Source organism: Fukomys damarensis, unplaced genomic scaffold, assembly GCF_012274545.1.
Source record: "Fukomys damarensis isolate Sample0158 unplaced genomic scaffold, DMR_v1.0_HiC HiC_scaffold_33, whole genome shotgun sequence".
Taxonomy (NCBI): Eukaryota; Metazoa; Chordata; class Mammalia; order Rodentia; family Bathyergidae; genus Fukomys; species Fukomys damarensis.
Window position 1 is genome coordinate 47,343,344 of NW_022900945.1, and position 23,891 is coordinate 47,367,234.

General features: G+C 42.5%; 1 protein-coding gene across 1 annotated transcript in view; it reads left to right on the top strand.

Moving 5' to 3' along the window:
* The first annotated feature begins 1,555 nt into the window (after positions 1 to 1,555).
* Cd101 (CD101 molecule) overlaps positions 1,556 to 23,891 on the top strand; it is a 33,606-nt gene continuing 11,270 nt past the window's right edge. Inside the window, exons 1-6 of the mRNA XM_010631195.3 lie at positions 1,556 to 1,627; positions 10,214 to 10,594; positions 11,871 to 12,287; positions 14,223 to 14,609; positions 18,010 to 18,372; positions 19,245 to 19,649. Of these exons, the coding sequence (XP_010629497.1) occupies positions 1,585 to 1,627; positions 10,214 to 10,594; positions 11,871 to 12,287; positions 14,223 to 14,609; positions 18,010 to 18,372; positions 19,245 to 19,649 (1,996 nt within the window). The 5' untranslated portion in view covers positions 1,556 to 1,584. The remainder of the gene's footprint in view (positions 1,628 to 10,213; positions 10,595 to 11,870; positions 12,288 to 14,222; positions 14,610 to 18,009; positions 18,373 to 19,244; positions 19,650 to 23,891) is intronic.

The following is a 23,891-nucleotide window of genomic DNA, read 5'->3' on the forward strand; positions in this document are numbered from 1 at the left end:
TCTGGGATAACAGGTATGCACTGCCATGCCTAGGTTTCTCTTCTATGTTTTAGATGTCCTAATTCAGGCCCTCACAGTGCTCATACAACTACGAAATTTTGTCCCTCACCTTCGTGCTTATTGCCTCTTCACCCTGCCTTGCTTTTCAACCAGTTAGCAATACACAAGTATGGAATTCAAGTTTAAAATACAGGCTATACTCTTTCAAAGCAAAACAAAAAAGAAACAAACAAGTAAACAAACAAATCAACCTCTGTATTCCCTCTTTTTCACGATAAAAGGCTCTTAGGCCAGGCACACATAGCCCATTATGGTCAGTCCCAACAAACCTACAGACCTGTTTTCTGTCATGTCAGCCTTAACTTTCACTTCCAGTAGGAGGGAACAGCCTGTGCACTGCTTATCCCTGCCAAACTGTTTCTCCCCAACCATCATTGCCCCTTTTGCTTTCTTGTTGTTGCCTCCTTTGGCCCAGTCCCATCCATCCTGATCGTCTATCCTGCCTACCACCTTCCCTCACCCCAGGTAGGTGCCCTATTGCATGGTGATTATCTGATTCAAGTGAGAGCTTCCTGAGAATAAAGGCAAGGTTGTGAACATCTTTGTATGTACAAATCTTACCACAGCTCTCAGAACATATGAAGACCAAACAGTTGCTGACTGGCTAGCTGGCTAGAGCAGTGATCTGCCTGTAACTGTGGTCTAAGATCAATTTAGTATTGACGCATCTACACCCAGGCTTAGAGACTAAAGCTAATGTCCTCTGTAAGTCCACCCTTCACATAATCTTGCCTTCAAGGATTAGAGTAGGATTCAATCGTCCTGAGTTCAATGCCACTGGTTATACATAGGTGTTCCTCTGCCATCCTTGGTGCCCAGGCCAATACTGGGCAGACAAAGACTTAATTAAATGTCCTGTGATGGTGATGACAGTAGCTAATATTCACTGAGACTTACTATGTACTGGATATTGTTCTAAGTGCTTCAAATTAATTAGCTTATTCAGTTTTCATGGCAATCTTATAGGGACATACTATGAGTATCCTCATTTTAGAGAGGAGATTAGAAAAGGTTAATTAACTTTTCTAAGATCACATAGCTACTAAGAATAGAAACTGCATGCAAACCAGACAGGCTGATTCTACAGCCTGTCATCTTCACACCTCATGCGACCCCAAGTTCATATTTTCCAGGAGCCTTTGCTTGTTTCTTCTTCTCTCAAGACAGGAGGAGAAAGACAGGGGCCAAAAAGAGAACATTTCCCATTGCCTTTTTACTTACTTAGTTTATTCTCCCATTATTGCCAAGCAATACATATTTAGCCAGGATGAGTCCCATCTTATTTTTATCTGTGTATGTTTACTTAACCATAAAGGTAACTAAGTTTTTTTCACAGCTCAATTTGAGGATTAGCAGAGAACAATATAATGTAACCAGCCTTGCTTTTTGCATGTCATCTGTGTTTCTCAGTGGGCTGAAAACCACACTGTTTCTTCCTCTTTACCCTTGCAGTGAGAGCACATCTGTCACTCAGTTTCTGAACAACTTCGGTGACGCTTCCGGGAAAGGTCCGTACTGGTCCAAATGGCACATGCCCTATTTGTGGCATCTTTCTCTCTCCTTCTGAGTAAGTTTCATACTTCTGTGTGTCTTTATCGTCATAGGAGCTAGTCAGTGCGAGGCTGCTGGGCGACTGAGCAGCACGATTTGGTCTTTCCAGAAACAATGTGCCACATACTTCTGTGGTTGGCAATAATTTTTGATTTATTGATGGCAGTTCTTGGCTTTCTTGGGCAACCTTGAGTTCCTGGGAAGTGTAGTGCTTGGCTGAGTCCCAGGTACCCGATTCCCCTGTGTTTTATATTTGTCTGCATTGCCAAATCTTTCACTTTTGCATGGCCCTGCCTTTACCTCTTCTTCTTAGGCCATCTGTCCGGAGAGTATGTGAGATGCTCTGCTTCCCAGACTGAGAGGAGACCTTGAGGTTTGCCTGAGAATAGTGTTTGACTGGGCACATATGCCTGGGGATGTGGCTGGGTAGAAGAAAAGGTTAGGAGAGCACTTAGCTAGAAGAAGTTTCTGTACTCTGCCTGTGAGTAATGTGGGCACTAACTACTGAGAGTCCAAGAAAGGAGCAGGATGATCACTTGCTTGACTTACCCGATGGAGGGACATTTATAACATGCTGGAACAAGGCGCTGGAAGTGGAAATTTGGAGGTAGAGGGAAGAATCAGAGGAATTAGGCGGGGAATGAAATAGTTCCAGACTGGACAGAATAGCTACCTGGTTCTTTTTTTTGCATTATAATTCCCCTTAGCATCTGGTGATGCTGTATGGACCCCTCTCAAATTTGTGTTTTGTTTCGTTTTTGGTGGTGCTGGGAGCACAACTTCAGTTCCCATGCTGTGCATGCTTAGGCAAGTACTCTACCACATCTACCCTCAGAATCATTTTTATTCCTTTCTTTTTTTTTTTTTTTTTGTACAAGGGATTGAACTCGGGTCCTTGTGCTTGCAAGGTGGCCAGCAGCACCACTGAGCTAAATCCCCAGCCCAGAATCATTTTTAAATGCATAGGGTTGTAGAGGAGATTAGTCATGCTGAAGTAGCTATGAAAAATTTTAATAAGTTATGATGTAGTGATTTATTTGATTCTTTATGTATTATATAACAAGATCCAGTGGTGGATTTTTTAGCCACCAAACATCAATGAAGTGATGAGTATGAATAATATTTTAACACAGCTGCAACAATGGCTATGTGATGTGAAAATATGTGATTCACTGTCTAATTCCCAGCTGAAGAAAATACTAAATTTCCAGCAGAGATTAAGGAAAATAAAGCTGCATAGGTTTCTTTTTTTAAAAAAAAACAGGATCTCACTATGTAGTGAGACTGACCTGGAACTCACTATGTAGCTCAGGCTGGTCTCAAACTCACAGCAATCCTCCTACCTCAGCCTCCCAAGTGCTGGGATTACAGGTGTGTGCCACCACACCCAGCCAAAGCTGCATAGGTTTCTGTTCACCACAGTTTATGGGCCCTTTAATTCTATTTGTGGATTCAGATTAAGAACGTTGGGTAGAATTAGTGCAGGGACCTGGGTGGCTGCGATGATGGGGGAACTGAATGCAGCTATAATCAGAGCATCCAGGGCTGTGGCTGAAACATTAAAAGCATAGCACTCAGTACAAAGGGGCTGCTGAATAAACACTGATGAAGTTGACCTGGGATCTTTAACTCAAGGGACATGTTGGTAAGGATGAGGTCTGGGCCTTGTGGGGAGAGAAACAGCCTGTAGGGAACTTCACTAGGATCCCTTGCTGAGTAATGAGACCTGCCAGATGGGCATGGCCAGTGTTGGTGGGCAGGCAGGCAGGTGTCCTGTGAGGCGCTCCAGGGGCTGGTGTATTTTGCTTTTTCCTGTTCAGTTGTCCAACTAGGAGTCTCTGCTTTGTGTATTTGAAAAGTGCATGTGCCTTATGGATAAGGGGGAACTGCATTTACATTGTGCAATAATTCAGAGAATCACAAATGCTCTCTCTGGCTTTTTTGTGGTTGGTTCATTTTTGTTTCTTTGTTTGTTTGTTACTTTGGTAAGCAATGCAGAAGGTCCTGGGGGAAGAAAGTAGCAACCAAAACTTAATAGGAAAAACTGGAAGCTTTTCCTTAACACTCTTCAACAATTACCTAAGTTATATATTTATTTCTTCTAGCTCTGACTCATTCCAAGCACTAATTTTGTATAGAGCCAAAGTTTTTATGTGAAGAATAGATAAATCAGGAAGTAACTTAAAAAAGTTTTGGAAGCCTGCTACTTGTCATTACAAATGTAGGAAAAACAAAGGAAATGAATTAAATGATGGTAAATGTATCTATTACATTGTTTAGCAAATATATACTTTGTTGTCGTTGTTATTGCTGGAGTTTACACTCCCAGGACCTAGCTCATGCACTCTACCACTGAGGTAACCTTTAATTAACCCTTCTAATCTATGTATTTTTTTCCAGTAGGTATAAAGACTGAATAAGAGGTCAGAATATGGTACTAGATGAAGTTAATGGGTAAATGAGCATTAGGATTAGCTGTTGTCTACTGGAATGTTATTGGAAACCACTGCAATAGGCTCCAGTCTCCTGCTCAGTGTACCACACAAGCCTGAGAAAAAGACTCAAAGACAGAACTAAGACAAAATAGAAAGTGGAGTACCAGGATGTCTAATGCTGCTTTAGCAAAAAGTGCTGGCCTGTCCAAGCCACTTATTTTTATTGGTAATCAGTTGGGGTAAAGGCAGGCTACATGCAATGGCAGGACTACGTGAGAAAATGTGTAGTAGTGCAGTTTCTATGGAAACTAATGTAAGCAAGGCTTGTAAAGGAAAAGACAAAGCATTCTTAGGAACAGAATAGAAAAAATATATGGTTGTAATTAGAACACTGACCTTCTAGCAAGAAGGTTTTGGTGTAGGCACAGAATTGTGGTGTGAGTTACTCTGAACTCGACACATAGGCTTCGGCTGGACTTGCTTCTAAAAACAAGTCAGTTCTGCAGTTAACTCTTCACAGCCTGCTCTGGGCATAATCAATATTACACTCTCCCTAAATTGTCTTTGCCTGCTCGATTTTCACCTTGAGTACCTACTCTATGAATAAAGGCCAGTTAACATAGAGGGCCCTGGGCAGGTATTTTTCTTACTGACATTGTACTCATGTGAAAAACAAAGACCAAAAAAGAGTTCACTTACTTATGGATGGAAGCTATCTCAGCTACAGGCTTATAGGGTATAAAGAAAGAGACATTGCTTGGTATGTTGGCTATTCTCTAGGTAGGTTTTGTATGAAAAACAACTATTTGAAATTACTGGGTTTTTTTTCATATCAAAAATGGTTGAATGTCAGCCATTTAAAAGGTCCTACCTAAGAATTTTCATTCAGATAATACTGAAACTGTAATTTTGACAATTCCATCTGGTAAAAATTTTTTTTTTCAGTATTGTGGACTGAATCTGGGGCCTTTACACGGAGCTACATCCCCAGCTCCCCTTTTGATTTTTGATTTTGAGACAAAGTCTCACTTCATCAAGTTACTAGGTTGCATGGGTTGGGCTCCGATATTTGGTCCTTCCCGCATCCAGCTCCTGGTGTTTTGTTTTGCTTAAGAGTGCAAATACCCCCGGGAATATTAATTGTTTCAGGAGCAAGGCTCCTATGCTAGTATGGCAGTACTAAGTTGTGTACTGATCAGACAAGAATAAGAGCTACTGTGCAAAAAGGTCCAAATCCTTCGTCCATTAACAATGAAACAATGAGTCAGTCCTCTGAGGTATTTTGCTCTTCAGGAGGAAAGAAGACATCCCTGAAACAACCCACAGAGAGAATATTTATAAGATGTTTCACTTTATGACTCCAGTGCAGAGGCACTTGAATTGATCTCTGTTATTTCTGTTCACCTCAAAAATACCTATGACACCTTCACAATAGTTCTCTCACTTTCCTGAGAAGGTAGCATATTTCAGCGTGTTCCGATTGCAGTAACAAAAATATCATAAGCTAAGTGGCTCAGAAGCAGCAGGAATGTGTCTCTCACTGTTCTGGAGGCTTGGAAGTACAAGACTGAAACATTCACAGACTTGGTGTCTGGTGAGGGGCCCTTCCTCATAGACGGAACTTCCTAGAGAAGTCCTCACTTGGTGAAAGGGACAAGCTAGCTCTCAAAGTCTCCTGTAAGGATGCCAATCCCATTTACAAGGTCAGAGGCCCCCTGACCTAATCACTTCTCAAAGACCCACTTCTTAATACCATCTACCTGGAGTTTAAGTTCCAACGTATGGGTTTTGGGGGAACACAAGCCCTCAGACCATGTACTGACCATCTGCCTCTAACGGGCCTTCTCTGCTTCTCATCTTCTCTGGCTTCACCCACCTCTCTCTCCCTCCCCACTGCTCCCTCTGCCTAGAAACATGCGAGGGATCTCACCGCATCCCCTCCATCACCACTCTCACCACCCAGGTACGCTGTCTAGCTGCCATCCTACTCTTCTCTTTCCCTGCTCTTTGAACATTTTTGAAGTAGTGGATCCTTCCCGCTGTCTCTTCTTACCCTTGAAAGCTTCTTGTTCTGTTCTGTCGACATCTCTTTTACAGAGCATCCAACTACAGCGCTCTCATTGGCCTGTGGAGTCCCCTGCCCTCCAGCAGCCTTTGGCAGTGCTGAAAGCCCTTTCCCCTGGAATATTCTTTTTTTTTTCTCTTCTCTTTCCCTGCTCTTTGAACATTTTTGAAGTAGTGGATCCTTCCCGCTGTCTCTTCTTACCCTTGAAAGCTTCTTGTTCTGTTCTGTCGACATCTCTTTTACAGAGCATCCAACTACAGCGCTCTCATTGGCCTGTGGAGTCCCCTGCCCTCCAGCAGCCTTTGGCAGTGCTGAAAGCCCTTTCCCCTGGAATATTCTTTTTTTTTTTTTTTGAGACAGGGTCTCACTATGTAGTTGACACTGACCTTGAACTCACTATGTAGCCCAGGCTGGTCTCAAACTCACAGTGATCCTCCTGCCTCAGCCTCCCAAGTGCTGGAGTTACAGGCATGCACCACCACGCCCGGCTCCCCTCCACCTCCCTAACTATTCCTTCTCTAGGTTTTAGTCTTCATCCCATCTAAATAGAGGTACTCTCTCTAGTAATCTTCCTTTAACCTCTTCCCTTTATTCTTTAACATTTCCAAATACTTACCGGTAACTAACCAAATCCACAGCTAGAGCTCAAAATTCTCCTTGGGTACAAACAGGCATTTTCAGGAAGCAGTGAGAAATGATGGACACAGCCATGGGTTTGGAATGTGCAAGTCTAGGTTCAAATCTGACTCAACCACTTATGAGATTTGACATTACTAAATATGGGAATATCACAGCTTTGGAAAATATTAGATTACAAATATTTCCAAAGGATTGAACAAACTTTAAAGTAAAATGCACACACTTAAATACAATTTCCAAAAGTTTGCTGGCTGTCCATGCTTATGCCTTGGTACTCAAATTTTGTATTTTCAAAATTAAATACATCGCCTCCTTCCTCACCCTTGAACGTACAACAACAGCAATTCTTCCTGTTATTCTGATTTCTGTGGAGTACAATTATCTCCCAATCTTACAAAACCTGGGTGTCCTTGATCTCTTCCTAACTGCTATTGCTCTGTTCACCCCTACGACTCCCAAGCCTCCAAAACACCAAAACCCTCTAGATTTCAGCTCTTAGAGCCCCTTTGTTCCCCTCCCTACACCTTCCTCACCTTTGTCACAGGCTATTGTAGTTACTTGATGTCGGCTTCTGACTTCCATCATCCCCCACAAAGCATCAGGCTAGTTTTCCTAACACCTTTCATGCATTTTCAGTGGATTGCTATTGCCTAACGAGTAAAGTCCGAACTTTTAAACATCAAACTCAAGTCCTTCATGAACCAAAATGCCTAGCCAGTCTTATGCCTTCCTTTTAATCATCATGCAGTATTTCCCACATCTGGTTTACTCCCTATTTTCTGAATGAGTCTTTTGATTCCTCCTCAATCTTGTCACTAAGTCTTCCTTACCTGAAAAAAAAAACCGTCAATCTTTCCAGTTTTCCTAAGTCCACTGCCACTGCCATCTCTCAAACAGTAATTTTTGCTTTTATCAAATCCCTCAAAGCATTTTGTATCTTTCTCATAGAGAGATGACTGCCCCCTACTTGACTAGATTATAAAATCTGGAAGAAGGGCCTATTCCAAACTCATCTTCTTATCTCAGGCTCTGCAACATCTGAAATACAATTAAGTGGTTGAATAAATATTTGAGTTGGTGCAAATAAACAGTAGAAAGTGAAGTGCTAATTTCCCCAATAAAATGCTCTCAAATGTGGTACTCTTCTCACTGAAATGTGATAGAAAATGTTGAAGAAATGTTGCCTCACCACTGCAAATAACATTTATAGAAAGAAATGTGCCCCGATATAAACAGGTTAGTGGTGCCTCAAAAACCATATTTTAAAAAAGTTACTGTGAAATGTAACATACAAGAAAAGGCCAATAAAATGTAAATATGCAGTTTACACGTAAGAAAAAACTAAAACCTGAGCAGTCGCTACCAAGGTGAAGAAACAGAACATTCTAGGACCCTAGAAGTACACAATCATTCCCACCGCAGTCGAATGTGAGGCCCCAGCAGAGTATGACACAATCACTTTCCTGACTGATGACAACTTCCTGGCTTTTTAATGCATCACTAAGCAACATAATGTGTTTTTACTTTAGAAATAATAGAATTATTTCTGCAAATCCTCAAAAGGATTCAAAAGTGTCTTGAGCTGTGTGTAGTGGCTCACACTTGCAATCTCAGCACTCAGGAGGCTGAGGCAGGGAGATTGCTGTGAGCTCGAGGCTGGCCTGGCTTACATAGTGAGTTTGAGGCTAGCCTGGAATACATAGCAAAACCCTGTCTTAAAAAAAAAACCCTAAATAAATAAACATCTTGTGTCTTTGATTGAACATAGTCATCCATGTTGTTACAAACAGTTGTAATTCATTAATTTTCAATTCTGTGTCATATTCTGCTTTATGACTGTGCCATTCTCCAGGATCCATTGTGTTATGGATGGACATACGGATTGTCTCCTGTTTGGGGTTATAATAAACAGCATGGTTATAAATGTAGCCAAGGGCACAGTGCTCACAGTTCTCTAAGGTGGCAGTGCTGAAAATGTTTTAAACTGCCTCTGTAGCATAACTGTTTGGTAAGCAATGGTTTACATTTTGCTAAGGTGATTTAACTCCTATTTCTAGATATTTATTATAAAAGCATTAAGATATAAATGTATCAGTTGGGTTTGTTGATAAGTCAGTGTATTTAATTTGTTACCGGAAATGCGTGTGGTTGGTTGACTGATGGGGTATTGGTCAGTTCCTTTACCAGTCTGAAATTAAACATACACAGATGCAGGTCTTAGTTGACTGCATCAGGGAGCACTGATTTTTTCTATGCTTCCCTTTTGCTTTCTAAGCCCCTTTATTTGCTTTAGGATTGTTCTCATTTCATGTAAAATTCCCACACTCAGCCTTTTCGGGGTCTCTGTAATGCCATTTTCCCCCTTGACTGTTTTTCCCGTGTAGTCCCCCTTTCTCTTGGTCCTTGTGAAGTCACATAGTTCAACAGATACCCTGTTTCTTGTTGTGACTTCTGTTCTTCCAAAGAACTTCATTCTGTTAACTCCACAAGAGGAGCAACTACTCCCCTTTGGGCCTTCCGATGTCTTTCAACCCTGTCTTCGCTGTCTACTGTGCCCTGGATGCTAGTGAAAGACCTAGCCTTTCTGAGGCAAAAATGAACTTGCTCTTCTATCAATCAAAATAAACAAACACAAACCTTTTGATTTCTGAAAAAATGCTGGATTTAATTTTTTTCCATGAAATGTTATCATTTAGTTGTTTTTTCCATTAGACCTAATAATTAAGATCTGTTTCAATAGAATACATTCTGTAGTGGTCCCCGCTGAAAATGTTTTAAAAAGAAAAGAACTAAAATAAAATTTGATCCCAAAACTTGCTGGATTTTATAGTCATCCAATATGAAGCTTTTCAGTAAAGCAGCTCTCTAGAAGTTAGAAAAAACAAAGCAAAACTTTGCACAGTATAGAAAGGAAGTGCTGTTGCCACCTCAGATGCTAATTTCGGAGAATCTTACATCAGATCTGGCTAAGAACTACAAATATTTCTAACCAGACAGAAAAATCAGGGCACTGTGGGCAGAGCTATAGACTTTGTCTCTCCAGCCACCACTTCTATAAGAATAGCCCTGGAAACTGAGATTGGAGGAAGTATGTGCAGGATTTTCTCACAAAACAGTATAAAAAATAAATTATCACACCTTGTATTTGCTTTAAAATAAGTGTGCTTAGATAAGTCTATGTTTTATGGATGTAGCCACATTACATGGATGAACCTGAACTTTTTTTTTTTAAAAAGAGAGCAGAGATTACTATGGAAGTTAAAGTTATAAAAGAACAATTACCACATCGAGCCATTCTACTGCTGCTTAGCCTAAAGAAAGTGGTGAACATTTAAGTTGATTATTGCTAATAACCTGCGATCTCATTTACCAGAATTGTAATATAGGGAACTACATAATGTGGTACATTGGGAACCAGAGCACTAATCTATTTTTATACCCCTCTCTTTCTCCCGTTTGCAAGCTAAGCTCAGCACTGGCCAGAGAGAAGTAACAGTTCAAAAAGGACCGCTGTATAGAGCTGAAGGTTACCCTGTCAGCATCGGCTGTAATGTAACTGGCCATCAGGGACCTTCTGAGCAGCATTTCCAGTGGTCTGTTTACCTGCCGACAGCCCCGGACAGGGAAATACAGATCATTAGCACCAAGGATGCCGCCTTCTCTTATGCAGTGTATGCACAGCGTGTGCAGAGCAGGGACATCTACCTACACAGAGCGCAGGGAAACTCAGTCTTTCTGCACATCTCAAAGCTCCAGACAAAGGATACTGGCGAGTATGAGTGTCACACCTTGAACACGGATGAAAAATACTATGGAAGTTACAGTGCGAAGACTAATCTAACTGGTAAGACGTTGGGCCCCTTCCGCTGCCCAGCCACGGAAAAGCCGGTCTCCACCGTCACATAAGAGCTTTTTCAGGGAGACAGGCTTTGTTCTGTTTGCTTTGGGAAAAGAGTCCGCCTGGCCCTCTGGATAGTTGGGGGATTTGTTACAAGTCAGTATCTCACAGTCTCTAAAACCACCAGTCCAGTTTTCCCAATCATGTACTATAGAGATTTAAATAGTGTGCGGTCTTCCCAAAGCCTCAGCCACAGATGTCCATAGGTTGGTATTAGCACAGCGTTAGACAAATTTTAAAGGATTCCCACCATCTTTGCGTCCTTGCTGAGAGGCAGAACAGTAACTTAATGAGAAAACTGGTGCTAGTATTATACGTAACAAGTCACTAGCTTGGAAATTATTTTCAGACTACCATTCTGTAGCACTTTTTACTGTAAGCAGAGGGTCATAGTCCTTGCACAATTGTCACCACGTCCCTTTGCCTGAAACACCTAGCACTACTTTTTTAGCTTAGTGAATTCCTACATATCACTCAGGAGCCAGCTTTGATAATAGCCTCTTCTGAGGAACCCACCTCGCTTTCCTTTCTCTCGATGCTCTATTGACAGCGCTATTATTAGCACTCACCCCGTTCCGTGGTAATGGGCTCTCAGGATACACCTCTCCCATCACTCTCTGAGCTTCTTGAGAGAGAATGTTTATCTCAGCTCCTCACACAGAATACATGCTCAATAATTGTCATCGATTCAAGCTACACATTGCTTTCACTTAATCTTGGGCTGTGTTATTTCATTTGAAGGTGAGGAGAGATAGCATAGTAGGATGGTTATGAAAACTTTGGTAAAGATTGCATAGTAGTTCTGAATAATAAATTATAACCAATTATTTCAGATCATTTTCATAAGAGGAAGGAGAAGGCCCAGGAAAATGAAGTGCAATGCCCACTTCCATGTAGTCCGATTTAGGGACAGAGAGTCCAAGTCTAGGTTCGGGAGCTCCCAGTGCTTTCCCCCTATCGATACTCATGTCTGAGTAGCTAAATTAGCTATAGCCTGCGCTAATAAGGCAAAGCCAGAGACCATATATCATTGAGCCGTTTCCTTTGCCAGGTTCCACAGACAGTACGCAAATGCCATTGGTTCCACTGCCAATGGGGAAACTTATGGCTGGTGGAAACCCAACTCAAAGGGTTTGTCTTGCACATGAGGGTTCAGGGCACCATCTGCACTTAACTGCATAAGAATGGGCTGGGCATATAATCACCATTCCTTTGTTTCCAGTTATTCCAGATACTCTCTCTGCCACCATGCAATGCCAGACTGTCAATAAGCAGGAAGGAGAACCATTAGAACTTACCTGTGAGGCATCCAAAGCCACAGCTCACCATACCCACCTCTCTGTCACCTGGTACCTGATGCAGCCAGGAGAAAGTGGCCAACCCACTGCGATCATTTCTCTCTCCAAAGATTTTATGCTGACCCCTGGGCCTTCATACACAGAGAGGTTTGCAGCTGGTGATGTGCGGCTCGACAAGCTTGGGGTCACTACCTTCAGGCTGTCCATAGGCAGGCTCCAGCCCTCAGACCAAGGTCAGCTGTTCTGTGAGGCAGCCGAATGGATTCAGGATCCTGATGAAACCTGGATTTCCATCACAAAAAAGCAGACAGATCAAACAACTCTGAGAGTCCAGCCAGCAGGTAATTAATTACCTTCTCAGGAAATTTGTGGCTTCACTAGTAATGGGTATTGAAGGGATATCTTTTTAATTTTTTTAATGTTCTGCTGACCCAAAAATACTTAGCTAGAAATTCTGACTCAATTCTGGTTTTGTCATCTGGGGAGCATGACAAAGAAGAAGTACATTCCACTTTGGCTTTGTTCATAGGAGGATGTACATGGGATGAGAATGTTAAACAGTTAGATGGGTTACACGAGCCAGCCATGGAAATAGTTTTGTAACCATTTTTTCCAGGCACTTTGTAAGCACATTCTCTACATTGTTTAATTTGATCCTAACCATCTATGAGCCAACTAGTGAACTCCTCACTTTGTAAATGAGGACCCTGAGCCCCAGGTATGGTAAATGCTTCCCAAAGCTCAACCAGTGGAGGAAAGGTGGGGCCAGCACTTAAAGGCGGGCCTGTCTCACCCAAAGTCCACTCACCACAGACTGCAGGGCCTCAAAGTAGCCCCAGTCTGCAACACGAGGATTACAAGCTTGAGTCCAGCTGGGCAACTTAGCGAGACCCTATCCCAAAATTTAAAGGGATGGGGCTGGGAATGCCTCAGTGAGAAAGCTCTGGGTTCAATCTTGTCCTTGTCAGCACTGAGATTTCCTTCTACCTGACCTCTTTTTTCATTTTGGAATGGTGCCACTCTTCATGATTTATTGGCATTCCTGTCAAAGTTTCTGTTCTTTCTCCATAAGCTTTGACCCAACGGGATGGAGTTGCTAAAACCATATATATTCATTATTGAAACCAGAATCCAGTGGTGGATAACTGAAGTTTTGTTTGTCTTTTTTAAGATTCATTTCTGTTCCTTTAAAAATTGTCCTGATAGCCTCAAGTATCCAAGTTACACTCAGTGAGTCCTAAGCCGCATCACATGTGGTTTTAACTTAGAAAAATTCCCCTGGCTATTAGAAGACAAAAATAAGAGAGTAAGAAATAAAGACTTGGGATGTTTCTCTAGTAGAGCATGTGCTGAACACACATGAGACCCCGGGTTTAATTGCCAGCACCGAGAGAGGGGGTGAGGGTAGGGGAGGGGGAGAGAGAGAGAGAGAGAGAGAGAGAGAGAGAGAGAGAGAGAGAGAGGTGTCAAAACTTACAGCAACTCGATGTTTTGTTAATATATAAAGCAATGCATAGGGATAATAGATAATGTGAAATAGGAAGAAAAGGAGAAGGGGAAATAGGAGGGGGGAAGAAAAGAGGGACTGGAATTAATATGAGAAGAAGAATAAATGGAAACAAAGTCTTTGTAGATAGGGAAGGATGGAGGGGTTGAAGGGAGGACAGGAAAATGGGGAAAAAATAAGAACAAGATGGATTATGTAAAGTTGTATATTTCCAATGATGAATGTCATTATATTGTATACCTTAAATGTACCAAAAAATTAATTAAAAATATACAAAGTATATCTGACTACATACCTTATATATTTTTGCATAGTTTTTTGTATTGTGCTGGGGATTGAACCTAGAGCTTCCTCACTGAGATATTCCCAGCCTCCATCCTCCTTTTTAAAATTTTGGGTCAGGGTCTTACTAAGTTGCCCAGGCTATATGCAAACTTGTAATCCTCCTGCCTCGGCTTTCAAGAGTAGATTTTTGATGTTGTTGTTGTTTCTGCTACCAGGGATCAAACTTGGGACCCTGTGCTTTCGAGGCAGGTGGTGGAACCACCAAGCTAAATCCCCGGCCCCCACTAAGCACACACCACCATCCCCATCTTTATGGACATTATTTATTCTAGAACTTTTTTTGGGAGAGGGACATTGCCTACAGAACTGAACTGTCACATAAAATGCAATCTTCATGGTATACTTACTGGGGTCTCAACTCTGTGGTGCTGAAAGGATAGATGCAGTGGTCTTTCTAAATACCTGCCTTGCTTTTGTTACTCAGTGAGAGACTTGCAAGTCAGAATTACTGATGAGAGCACTTCCGCTGAAGGGAAGCCTTTGGAGCTGGTTTGTCTGGTGACGGGCAGTGGCCAGGACCCACAGCTTCAGGTCGACTGGTTACTCAGTGGGAATGAAATAGCCCACTTTGATGCTGGTGGAGTCCTGGATCTGAAGAAGGATTACAAAAACAGAGCAAGCCAAGGACAGCTCCAGTTTTCCAAGTTAAGCCCCACAGCTTTCTCCCTCAAGATCTTCTCAACGGGCCCCGAGGATGAAGGTGCCTACAGCTGTGCAGTAACCGAGGCGGTGAGAACTCCAAGAGGCTCCTGGCAGGTGCTGCAGAGAAAGCTGTCGCCCGTCAGCCAAGTGCACCTGAAGGAGCCAGCAGGTAAGTGAAGTCAGGACCATGAGCCAGCCCCCTCCGTTGGCAGCACAGGGGCTTCATGGATGCTGAGGCCTTCCTGTGCCTGCTGAAGGGAAAGTGGAGTAAAGGAAGATACTTAGGCTAGCTGGGCATAAGTCTTCCACCTGAGCCATTAAGTAGAACATGACCATGCACACACCTCCAAATCTCAGCTTCTTCATTTGTAAAGTGATGGCACACAATTAGAGGATCCTTAAGTCCCTCCTTGCTGTCTTCGATTCTTTGATTCTATTAATATTTGTTAGTTCTAAGCTGGGCATGATGGCACACGCCTGTAATCCCAGCACTCGTGAGGCTGAGGCAGGTGGATCTCTGTGAGTTCGAGACAAGCCTGGGCTACACAGTGAGTTCCAGGTCAGTCTCAACTACATAGTGAGACCCTGTCTCAAAAAAAAATTTTTTTTGTTACTTCTAATTTTTATACATTGGCCCTTTTTATCTAAGCAGAGAACAGCTGTATTAATAAAGGAGGGAGAGGGAGAGGGGGAGGTGGTGGGGGAGAGAGAGAGATGGTTAAGAATACAGAGCTACACTTGCGGAATCAACAGCCACATTAGCCCACCCCTGTGGCTGGTCATCTTCCAGTTACCTTCTGTGAATCTGCCACTAGGTTAGCCTGCTGAGGTGTGGTACTTAAGTCACCATTTTGCCACACAGTGAGCAAGAAAGAGGGGACTGAAGCAGCCAACTCCATGCCTTGCACTTGGCTGTGCGGCGGCCAGATGCCTACTGAATGTGTGCACGAAACTCGGCATGTTGCTGCCGTGGTTTGGATGTAGGCTGTCCTTGAAAGGTTTGGGTGCCGGAAGTTTGATGTCTGGCAGCGTGCGTGCATCGTGTGGTGATATTCAGGTAATTTGATGCCGGAGCTCCACCCACATGCATGAGTACCATGGGGAGAGCAGGTTATTCTAAAGTGAGGCCACTTCTGTTTCTCTTTTCGTCATCATGTTCTGATGTAGCCAGAGGGCCCTCGCCAGGATGCTGGTTCCAAGGTGTTCGAACACTCCAGCCAACAGAACTGCGAGCCCAATAAACCCCTTTACTTCCAAAGTTTCCCAGCCTCACATATTTTGTTACTGCAACTCAAAACAGAACCTGATAGCTACTCGGCTCTCCTTTACTTCTGGAAGTTTGGGTGACTTTAAATATGTTTGCATAATCAGTGCCTTATGTAGGAAGTGAAGACAGACAAATCCACAGCTAATGTTAGGATTCTTTGGGCTGAATGGTAAAGTCAAAATCCAGAAAAAACAATTGCCCAAAAGCAAAAAGAAAAACAACGTTAATTAAAAACTGAACTAAAATGAAGATATTCTTGCTGCACTGGCTCCTTAGAGCCATCTCCAAAGACAAATGCATTTCCCTTTCATGTTTGTCCCATCTCCCTGTTGGCTAAGAAGGAAGACGAGCATGCTCAGGCCTCAAGGTGCCAGCCGGAAGTGAGATGGTGACAGTTTTTTCACTAAACATTTGATCTGACTCTCTAGGATTCAGGAAAAACAGTGTAGGTAGGTTCATGCATTTTGCACAATTCAATTTCTGTCTTGTGTCTCTCAGTCTCCCCGAAACGTATCTGCAAACTTAAACCCAGGATGTGGGAATTGGTACCAAAGGGACCTGAAGGTGTGCTTTGTGTTATGCAGCTCATAATGCTATCAGCAGGGTTATCTTCCAAAGCTAAAAATAATTCTTTGCATAGGCTGGAGTCCAAACAGGGACCGATATGCAGAACTAGGAAAACTTATTAGCATATTTATTAAGTATCCTGTTTAACATTCTGTTTTGAAAGTCAAGCTATTATTTGAATTATGAGCAGGGTTTTGTCATTCTGTCAATATTTCAAACAGAAGGAGGCACCCACTGTCACGGCGATGTGTAACTTCAGCATACCTGGTTATTTAGCACTTCTTATCATGGGGCAGGGATGACTTCAATGAGTTAAGGAAATGTGATTTTTAAAAAATTAATTATAATGGTTAAAGCCATGACATTTTAGTAATAGTTTCCCCTCAAATTTCTAAACTTCATATGTAAGCCATTTTATCTTAAAAAAAATTTTTAAGGCATAATTATGCCCCTAACCCTCCAAATTTGCAAGCAGGTTTGCTAGTTTCAATCCTATTTCTGGACATTAACTTTCATTCTACCTTTGTAACCTGTGTACATCTATACATAAAACAGCCCAAGACTGAACTTCCTAGCCAGGAAGAGCAATTTGCAAATTCATTTAGATCCTCTTTAGATTTCTAATGTCAATTCTATTTTGCTTTTCTCTTTTGCTTCGAGCGACCTCTGCTTTTGCCTGTGCCTCTTATTAAACACTAATGCTAATAGCCAACCATTTTGAGTATTTTCCCTAGCCCGCCAACCTCAGCTGCTTGTGTCTGCCCTTTGTTCAGTGCTCTCAACAAGGCAGTAGGAAGGTGCTGTTATTATGCGAGTTTTCGCAGGAAAGAAAATAAGGCTCAGAGAGGTCAAGTGTGTTGCCCAGGGTAATTTTGACTCCAGAAATCTTGACCTTAAATTTAATGCTGGCTGCATGAGATGCCCAAGCTCCTGATGTATATTCACTGCCCACAAAGCAACCAGAACAAGACCCTACACAGTAAGCATTTGTTGAAGGAATGACTGCATTTTTACACATCTTGAATTTCCCTTCTAGGAACTAGTTTAACATTTACAGTTTTGTACTGTAGTTTAGCCATTAAGAAGGCTCTCCTTTTACCAATAACAGACAGATAGATGATAGTAGATAGGCAGATCGATAGATATCATGTATGTAATATATACACACACACACACACACACACACACATATATATTCCCCAAAGTAATTATTTTTATTGTGGTACTGTGAACAAAAATCTAATTAGCACTGTTCTTTCCCTGCTCAAAACACATACCGAACTAATTAGGACTGATTAGGGGAAGATAAGAAGGAACAGTTAGATTGTATTGAACTCCAAAGGCCTGAATTCTAAAAGGCTAAAACTTTAAATTAGCACAGTTTCATCAGCTTCAGGTTCACACACCCACTCTAATAATTCTAACAGAAATACTACTGAATATTTATTCAACTAGAAATTCCTCAAGATGGGCTAATTTAACAAATTGATAAATAAATAAGTGCAACTGATAAACTGTTAAGTGTAAATAGGTTCTCCTAATATACCTGCTGCTGCCTTCTTCCCACTATTTAAGTGTTTAGCAGACCTTTTTTTCCGGGGGTGGTGCAGGAGGAAACAGCCTGATAGGATTTGTCATGAACTGGTCAGATCCTCCTTAATGCAATTTCACTGTATTTTAGAAAAAATTTCATTTACTCGAAACATTTTTCTCTTCTAAAATCTGTAATCCGTAGCAAGAAGTGTGGTCGTGTCCAGCCAGCAGCAAGCTGTGTGGGAAGGACAGCCACTCACCCTTCTCTGCCAGGCAGGGGGAACGGAGAGCCCTCTGTCCGTGAGCTGGTGGCGCACCCTGCAGGACCAGGCCACTCCCGTGCTCGTAGCTGGCATAGGGCAGGATGGCACTGTGCAGCTCGGTGCCTCCACTGGAGGCAACACAAGGCTGGACAAAGTGAACTGGGCCACCTTCCGGCTGGAGATCACGTCTACCACAGTGACAGAGAGCGGTGTGTATGAGTGCAGAGTGTCTGAGGGAACCCGGAAGCAGGCCGGACAGCTGCACTGGGCTCACAATATTTCGGTCACTGTGAAATCTCTAAGTAAGTACCAAAGAAATCCTTTTGTGAACTTGCAATTCATTCTGCTGTGTAATGTGTACGTCATCCCGAGTCCCTCAGTAATGATGTATATATCTCAGGTCACAGAGCAGTCTCTGGTACTGGGCCTCTCATTCACCTCTATAGTTTACTCCTCTTTATAAACCCCATCTTTTGAATGCAATGAGTGAACTGATGTTCAGAGTTCTTTAAACAATCCTATGAATTGGAATGGATGTTTTTCTGCTTCTCTTTTTTATACTGAGGATTAAAGACAATTGCTGTACTCTAAGTTACACCCCCAGTCCTTTCTATTTTATTTTATTTTAGACAAGGTCTCCCTTCATCACTAAGTTGTCCAGGCTGGGCTTGAACTTGTGATCCTCCTGCCTCAATCTGCCTAGTGCTGCAATTACAAGCCTACAGCAGCATGCCTGGATTCAGAGTGAACTCCCAGATGACTTAGCTGAGGCTTATACAGTTTGCCTTTTGACAGCTCAGCCCTGGCATTGCAGAGTCCCTTCTAGCCTGGGCAAGAGATCCTACTACTGAATCCAGGAGTGGTGGAAGGAAGTAGGCAGGACCACAGGGCCAAGAGAGCTCTACCCATTCGGCAGTGCTGTCCAAGAAGCAGACTGGAGAGACACTGACTATTGGTTGTTGCTGCTGAGAACAGTCATAGAAAGGGTCAACTGAGGTCAGAATTCAGAACAGACTGTACTGTGAACCAGCTTCTACCACCCCCCCACAAATATGACGGTCTAAATGGACAAAGTCACATCCCAACCTGAAGAGTGGCACTAGGAAAACTTTTAACTACTGCGTGTTGATTTGGGATATGCGTTAGAGATTGGGTTTCACTTTTCTCTTTGCAGAGTCAAGTTTACAAGTTAGTCTGATGAGCCGTCAGCCAAAGGTAAAGTTAACGGACACCTTTGACCTGTCCTGTATAGTTGGGGACACCTACTCTGGCCTCGCGCTGCCCTTCACCGTGACCTGGCAGTTCCAGCCGGCCAAGTCTCCGGTCTTCCATCAGCTACTTCAAATCACCCATAATGGCACTATTCAGTGGGGGGATTTCCTCCCCCAGTTCCCCAAGAAGACAAAGGTTTCCCAGTCTTCATATCGTTCACAACTCCTAATCCATGACTCCACTATGGAAGAAACAGGAATGTATCAGTGTAAAGTGGAAGTTTATGACGGAAATTCCCTACACACGAACAATCCAGCCAGGGCATCTGCCACCTCTCACCCACTGAAAATATCTGTCACTTTGCCAGGTAAGCACTCCTCGAAAGTAATCCCTGCTCTTAAAAATTCATTTTCATTTGGGTAGGTTATGGAAATAAAGTCCCCTGTCTCCCATGTTTGTGTTGTATAAGCAGAAAACTGGCTTATGTTGTTAGCATGTCTAGCATGGCCACAGTAGTTGTTAAAAACACTGAAGTCCTCCTACACTGGCTCGTAACCGTGCTTAGTGTCCCTTCTATCCCTTCAGTGGTCTGTAAGTTCCCAGCTGCTAAAGGGCCTAGCCCAGCACAGGAGGAGCCCCAAAGGCTGTGCTCCAATGGAGAGGCACCTTTTAGGTAAGGTCTCTGCCCATGTCCTGGCAGTTATCAAATGTTGGGACTGTCCTCCCTAGGGGTAGGAGTAATAGCAATTCTACTAGAATATAGTTTTCTACTACTTTGTAATGTGCTATTGTGTAAGAGAAGTTATGATTGTAGTCAAACATAATCTACCTTGTCAGTCAGTGACAGAGCATGGAGGTTAAGAGTAAGACACAACCTGGGCAATGTTCTGCTGGGCTGTGCATCTTCTCTCTCTTAACTTGCAACCTCTTAGGACAGAAAGCTTGGGAGATGCTGAAGTCATTTAGATCTGAGGAGCAGTGGATAGCAGTAGGACATTGGTCAAGTCACCCAATCTGTCAAAACCATTGTTATCTCTCCTTTAAATTATTGATGTGCAACTTAAATGTGGTATCCTGTATAGTGTGCCTGGCAATGTCTGATATAGCAGGCATTTGCTCAGATGTGGTAGCTGTCATATTCTGTCTGCTGCTGAGCAATATTTTTGGTAGTAGTAATTATCTCCTTGTTTATCGTTTCATGCCTTAATTGACTTGTATGTTTTGTGACATTTGAAATTGCTGCCCTACACCTTTCTCTTGACATTTCTTGTTTTTTCTTTGGCCCCATAATACAAGATTTTCTGACTTCCTTTCCTAACACTGACTGCTTCTTCTAATTCTCTTTTACACAGTTCTCTTCCACTGAGTCATTTTTTTTAAGAGTAGGAAAAATTTATTGAAGGAAAGAAAGCTTCTAAGAGAGACAGAGGGGGACAGGAAAGTGGGTTGCCCACCCACCCCACTTCTCAAAGATGTTTTATACAGCAAAGTCTTGTGGTCAGGTGGGTACAAATGGGAACAAAACTGTAAGACCCAATGGAAAATTATATTGTCATCCTGGGTAGCCTTATAGCTTTAAGTCTGGGTATAGCTTTAACTCTGGAGGAGACAAAACTAAAGAAACCGGTAAATCCCAAATGTACTAGATATCCAAAATGCAAGTTTGCAGTCTCTAAAATCAGAGAATGAATTCTAGGAACAATGGAGCTTAGGAGTAGGAAAAATGCATGGAGGGAAAGAAAGCTTCTGTCTAAGAGAGACAGACGTGGGACTGGAAAGTGGGTTGCCTGCCCACTCATCCCACTTCTCCAAGATGTGGGGAGGTGGGTACAAAATGGGACAAAACTACAAGACCCAGTGGAAAATTACAAGGTGGCCATGAGATGGGGCAAAACCACGATCAACTAATAAGATTACAAGTACAGTCACCCAGGTAATATTGATTAAATGGGGGGGTCAAATGGGGGAGCAAGTCATGTAGCAAGCATACAAGGATTTTCAGTAAGGGTTGGGGGTCAGAGATATTTCCTGGAAAGGTTGGGTTAAGATTTTGGCCCCCCACCCAGGTGATTGAAACCTATTTAGAACATCAATTGCTGCTATTTATCCCCAGGGGAAGCACAAGTGTATAGTAGTTTCTCTCCTTTTACAATTCTGGCCTTCAGTGAATGTGTCTCTGATTGTCCTCCATGTTAGCTCCTTGATGGTCCTCCACGTTGGCTCCCCCTGGGCTGGCCTCGTCTAACTGCCTACAAGATATCTAATTAACTTACCTATCTGCAATATTTTGCCCCTGAAGAAGTACCCCAAACTGCTGTGAGGGCGCGAAGGGTGAAGACTATTCTGGCTACTTCTGGCTGAAGAGGGTAGTAGTTGTGATCAGCAGTCAGAGTTACTCGGCAGAGGGTCTATCTAAAGGCCCTGGATAGGTGCCAGGCACTGTCATCTTGGGTAGTCTTATAGCTTCAAGTCTGGGTATAGCTTTAACTCTGGAGGAGACAAAACTAAAGAAACAGGTAAAAATACATGGACCAAATACTAAGGTCAGCAGGACTGCTATGAATATAGCCAACAAGGGTTTCCACTAGGAGGAACTAGTAACAGCCTCCCACAGAGGAAAAGGAGGAGGTCCAGGGGACTTCAGAATCCAACATAGAAGTCATACGGTATAGTTTAGCATTTATGAGCTGTTTACAAGGTCAATCTGGTGGATCCCAGTAAAAGAAGTCTAGCACATTTGTCATTGGTTCCATTTGAATGACTCCTTGGAGTTTGGCAGACACAAAGTTGTAGGATCCTGTAGAAGTTTCCTTTGTGTCCTGCATTTTGTTGAGCTTCAGGGGCTAGGGCCAAAATACTGTCAGTCCTCTTCATTTAGTTATATTTCTGTCAGATAAAAGAGATGTTCATCTTAGTATGGATTAGTCTTCCAGTCAGACACCTCCATCTGATCACAAGACTTTAAATGATATAAAGAAAACTCTTATTTGTTATCCTTTAGTAGGATGCCATCTCATGCTGGCTTGACACGTATCTCTTATCACAAGTAGCTGGAGTGTAACAGAAAGGCAGATACCATTCTGGAAGCTTTATCTTGAAATCTAGCAGCCACAGAGGAGGGAAGTGCTTTGAGCCAAACACGCCAACCAATAATCTTGGTGGAACCTCCAAAATGGTATAGGGGGAAGAGATGTAAATCCCAAATGTACTAGATATCCAAACCGTGAGTTCATGTTTTCTAAAATCGAAGAATGAATTCTAGGAGCAACAGACGTTAAGAGTAGGAAAAATGTATTGCGAGAAAGAAAGCTTCTGTCTAAGCGCAACAGAAGGGGGACCAGAAAGTGTGTTGGCCCCCACTAATTCATTCTTTAAAGACCACTGTTCCTTTGGATGCACCTCAGTTTGTTTTCTTCTCATTTTACATTCTCTTCAGGTAGACTCTCCCTACCCCATGTGTTGAAATGGATACAACCTATATGTTGACAACTCCCAAGTTCACTGTCCTAAAAAACTTCTCTTCTGATCTCTAGACTCACATCCAACCACTTCTCAGAGATATCTACACTCGCTGTGTCATAAAGGAAACATACCATTATTATCTAGAGCTACGCTTCACCCATTGGTTCCTCTGTTGCCATCACCTACTGGTGACCCAAGTTGGAAACCTGAGTCATCCAAAACTCCTCTATGTCCACCTCATGTCCAAAGCTCCACAGCATGACATACAGGCTCCCCTATAATCTAGTATATGTGTTTTTCCAGCCATTTCCTTTTACTTTCCATTTTCAATTCGAACTCTAGCCACACTGAATTACTTGTAGTTCCTTGATAATCCAGGTTCTCTCAAAGTTTTATTTGTCTTTTCTGTTGGTACTTGGGATCAAACCCAGGGCTTTTGCACTAAGCTACATCCCTAGCCCTTTTGTATTTTGACACAGGTTCTTGGTAAGTCTCTTAAGTTGCCTAGGCTGGGCTTGAACTTATGATTTTCCTATCTCAGCCTCCTAGAGAGCTGGAATTACAGAAATGCACTACTATACCTGAATAAATTGTTTCTTTGTGTATAATTCCTTAGGCCCATCATCATAATAATTTCTATAACCCTTAAGACTTAGTTAAATGTTCCCTCCTCCAGGAAACCTCGCCTCGTTCCTGTATTTGGGTTAGGCATTCCTTCTGGGTGCTCTGATTCTTTCTGCCCTTCTCTCCCTCCCCCATCCCATCTGACCAATGAGGGCAGGTATCCTAGAATAGACTGGCATGTAATATGAAATGTTATTAATCAATGTTTTTTGGAGGAAGAATAAAGGAACCTATTGACCACAAAAACTCTTATAAAATTAGATTTGGTGATGCCAGCAAGAAGTTAGAGATTGGAAGCATATCTTTCTGACAAAGCAGAAAAGTCAGGGTTAAAAGATAGTTGATTCCATATGCATGTGATGTTCCCGTAGTGGGGTGGCTACAAAAAGATGTACAATTTTAATATCTCATGGTTTCCTTTTTTTTTTAAACTTATGTTTGAAGGGAGCTATAACTAGACTTTGGCAAATGGTGAATCCAGAAGTATACTATGGATAGTGAACATACAGGGAATTAACAGTGC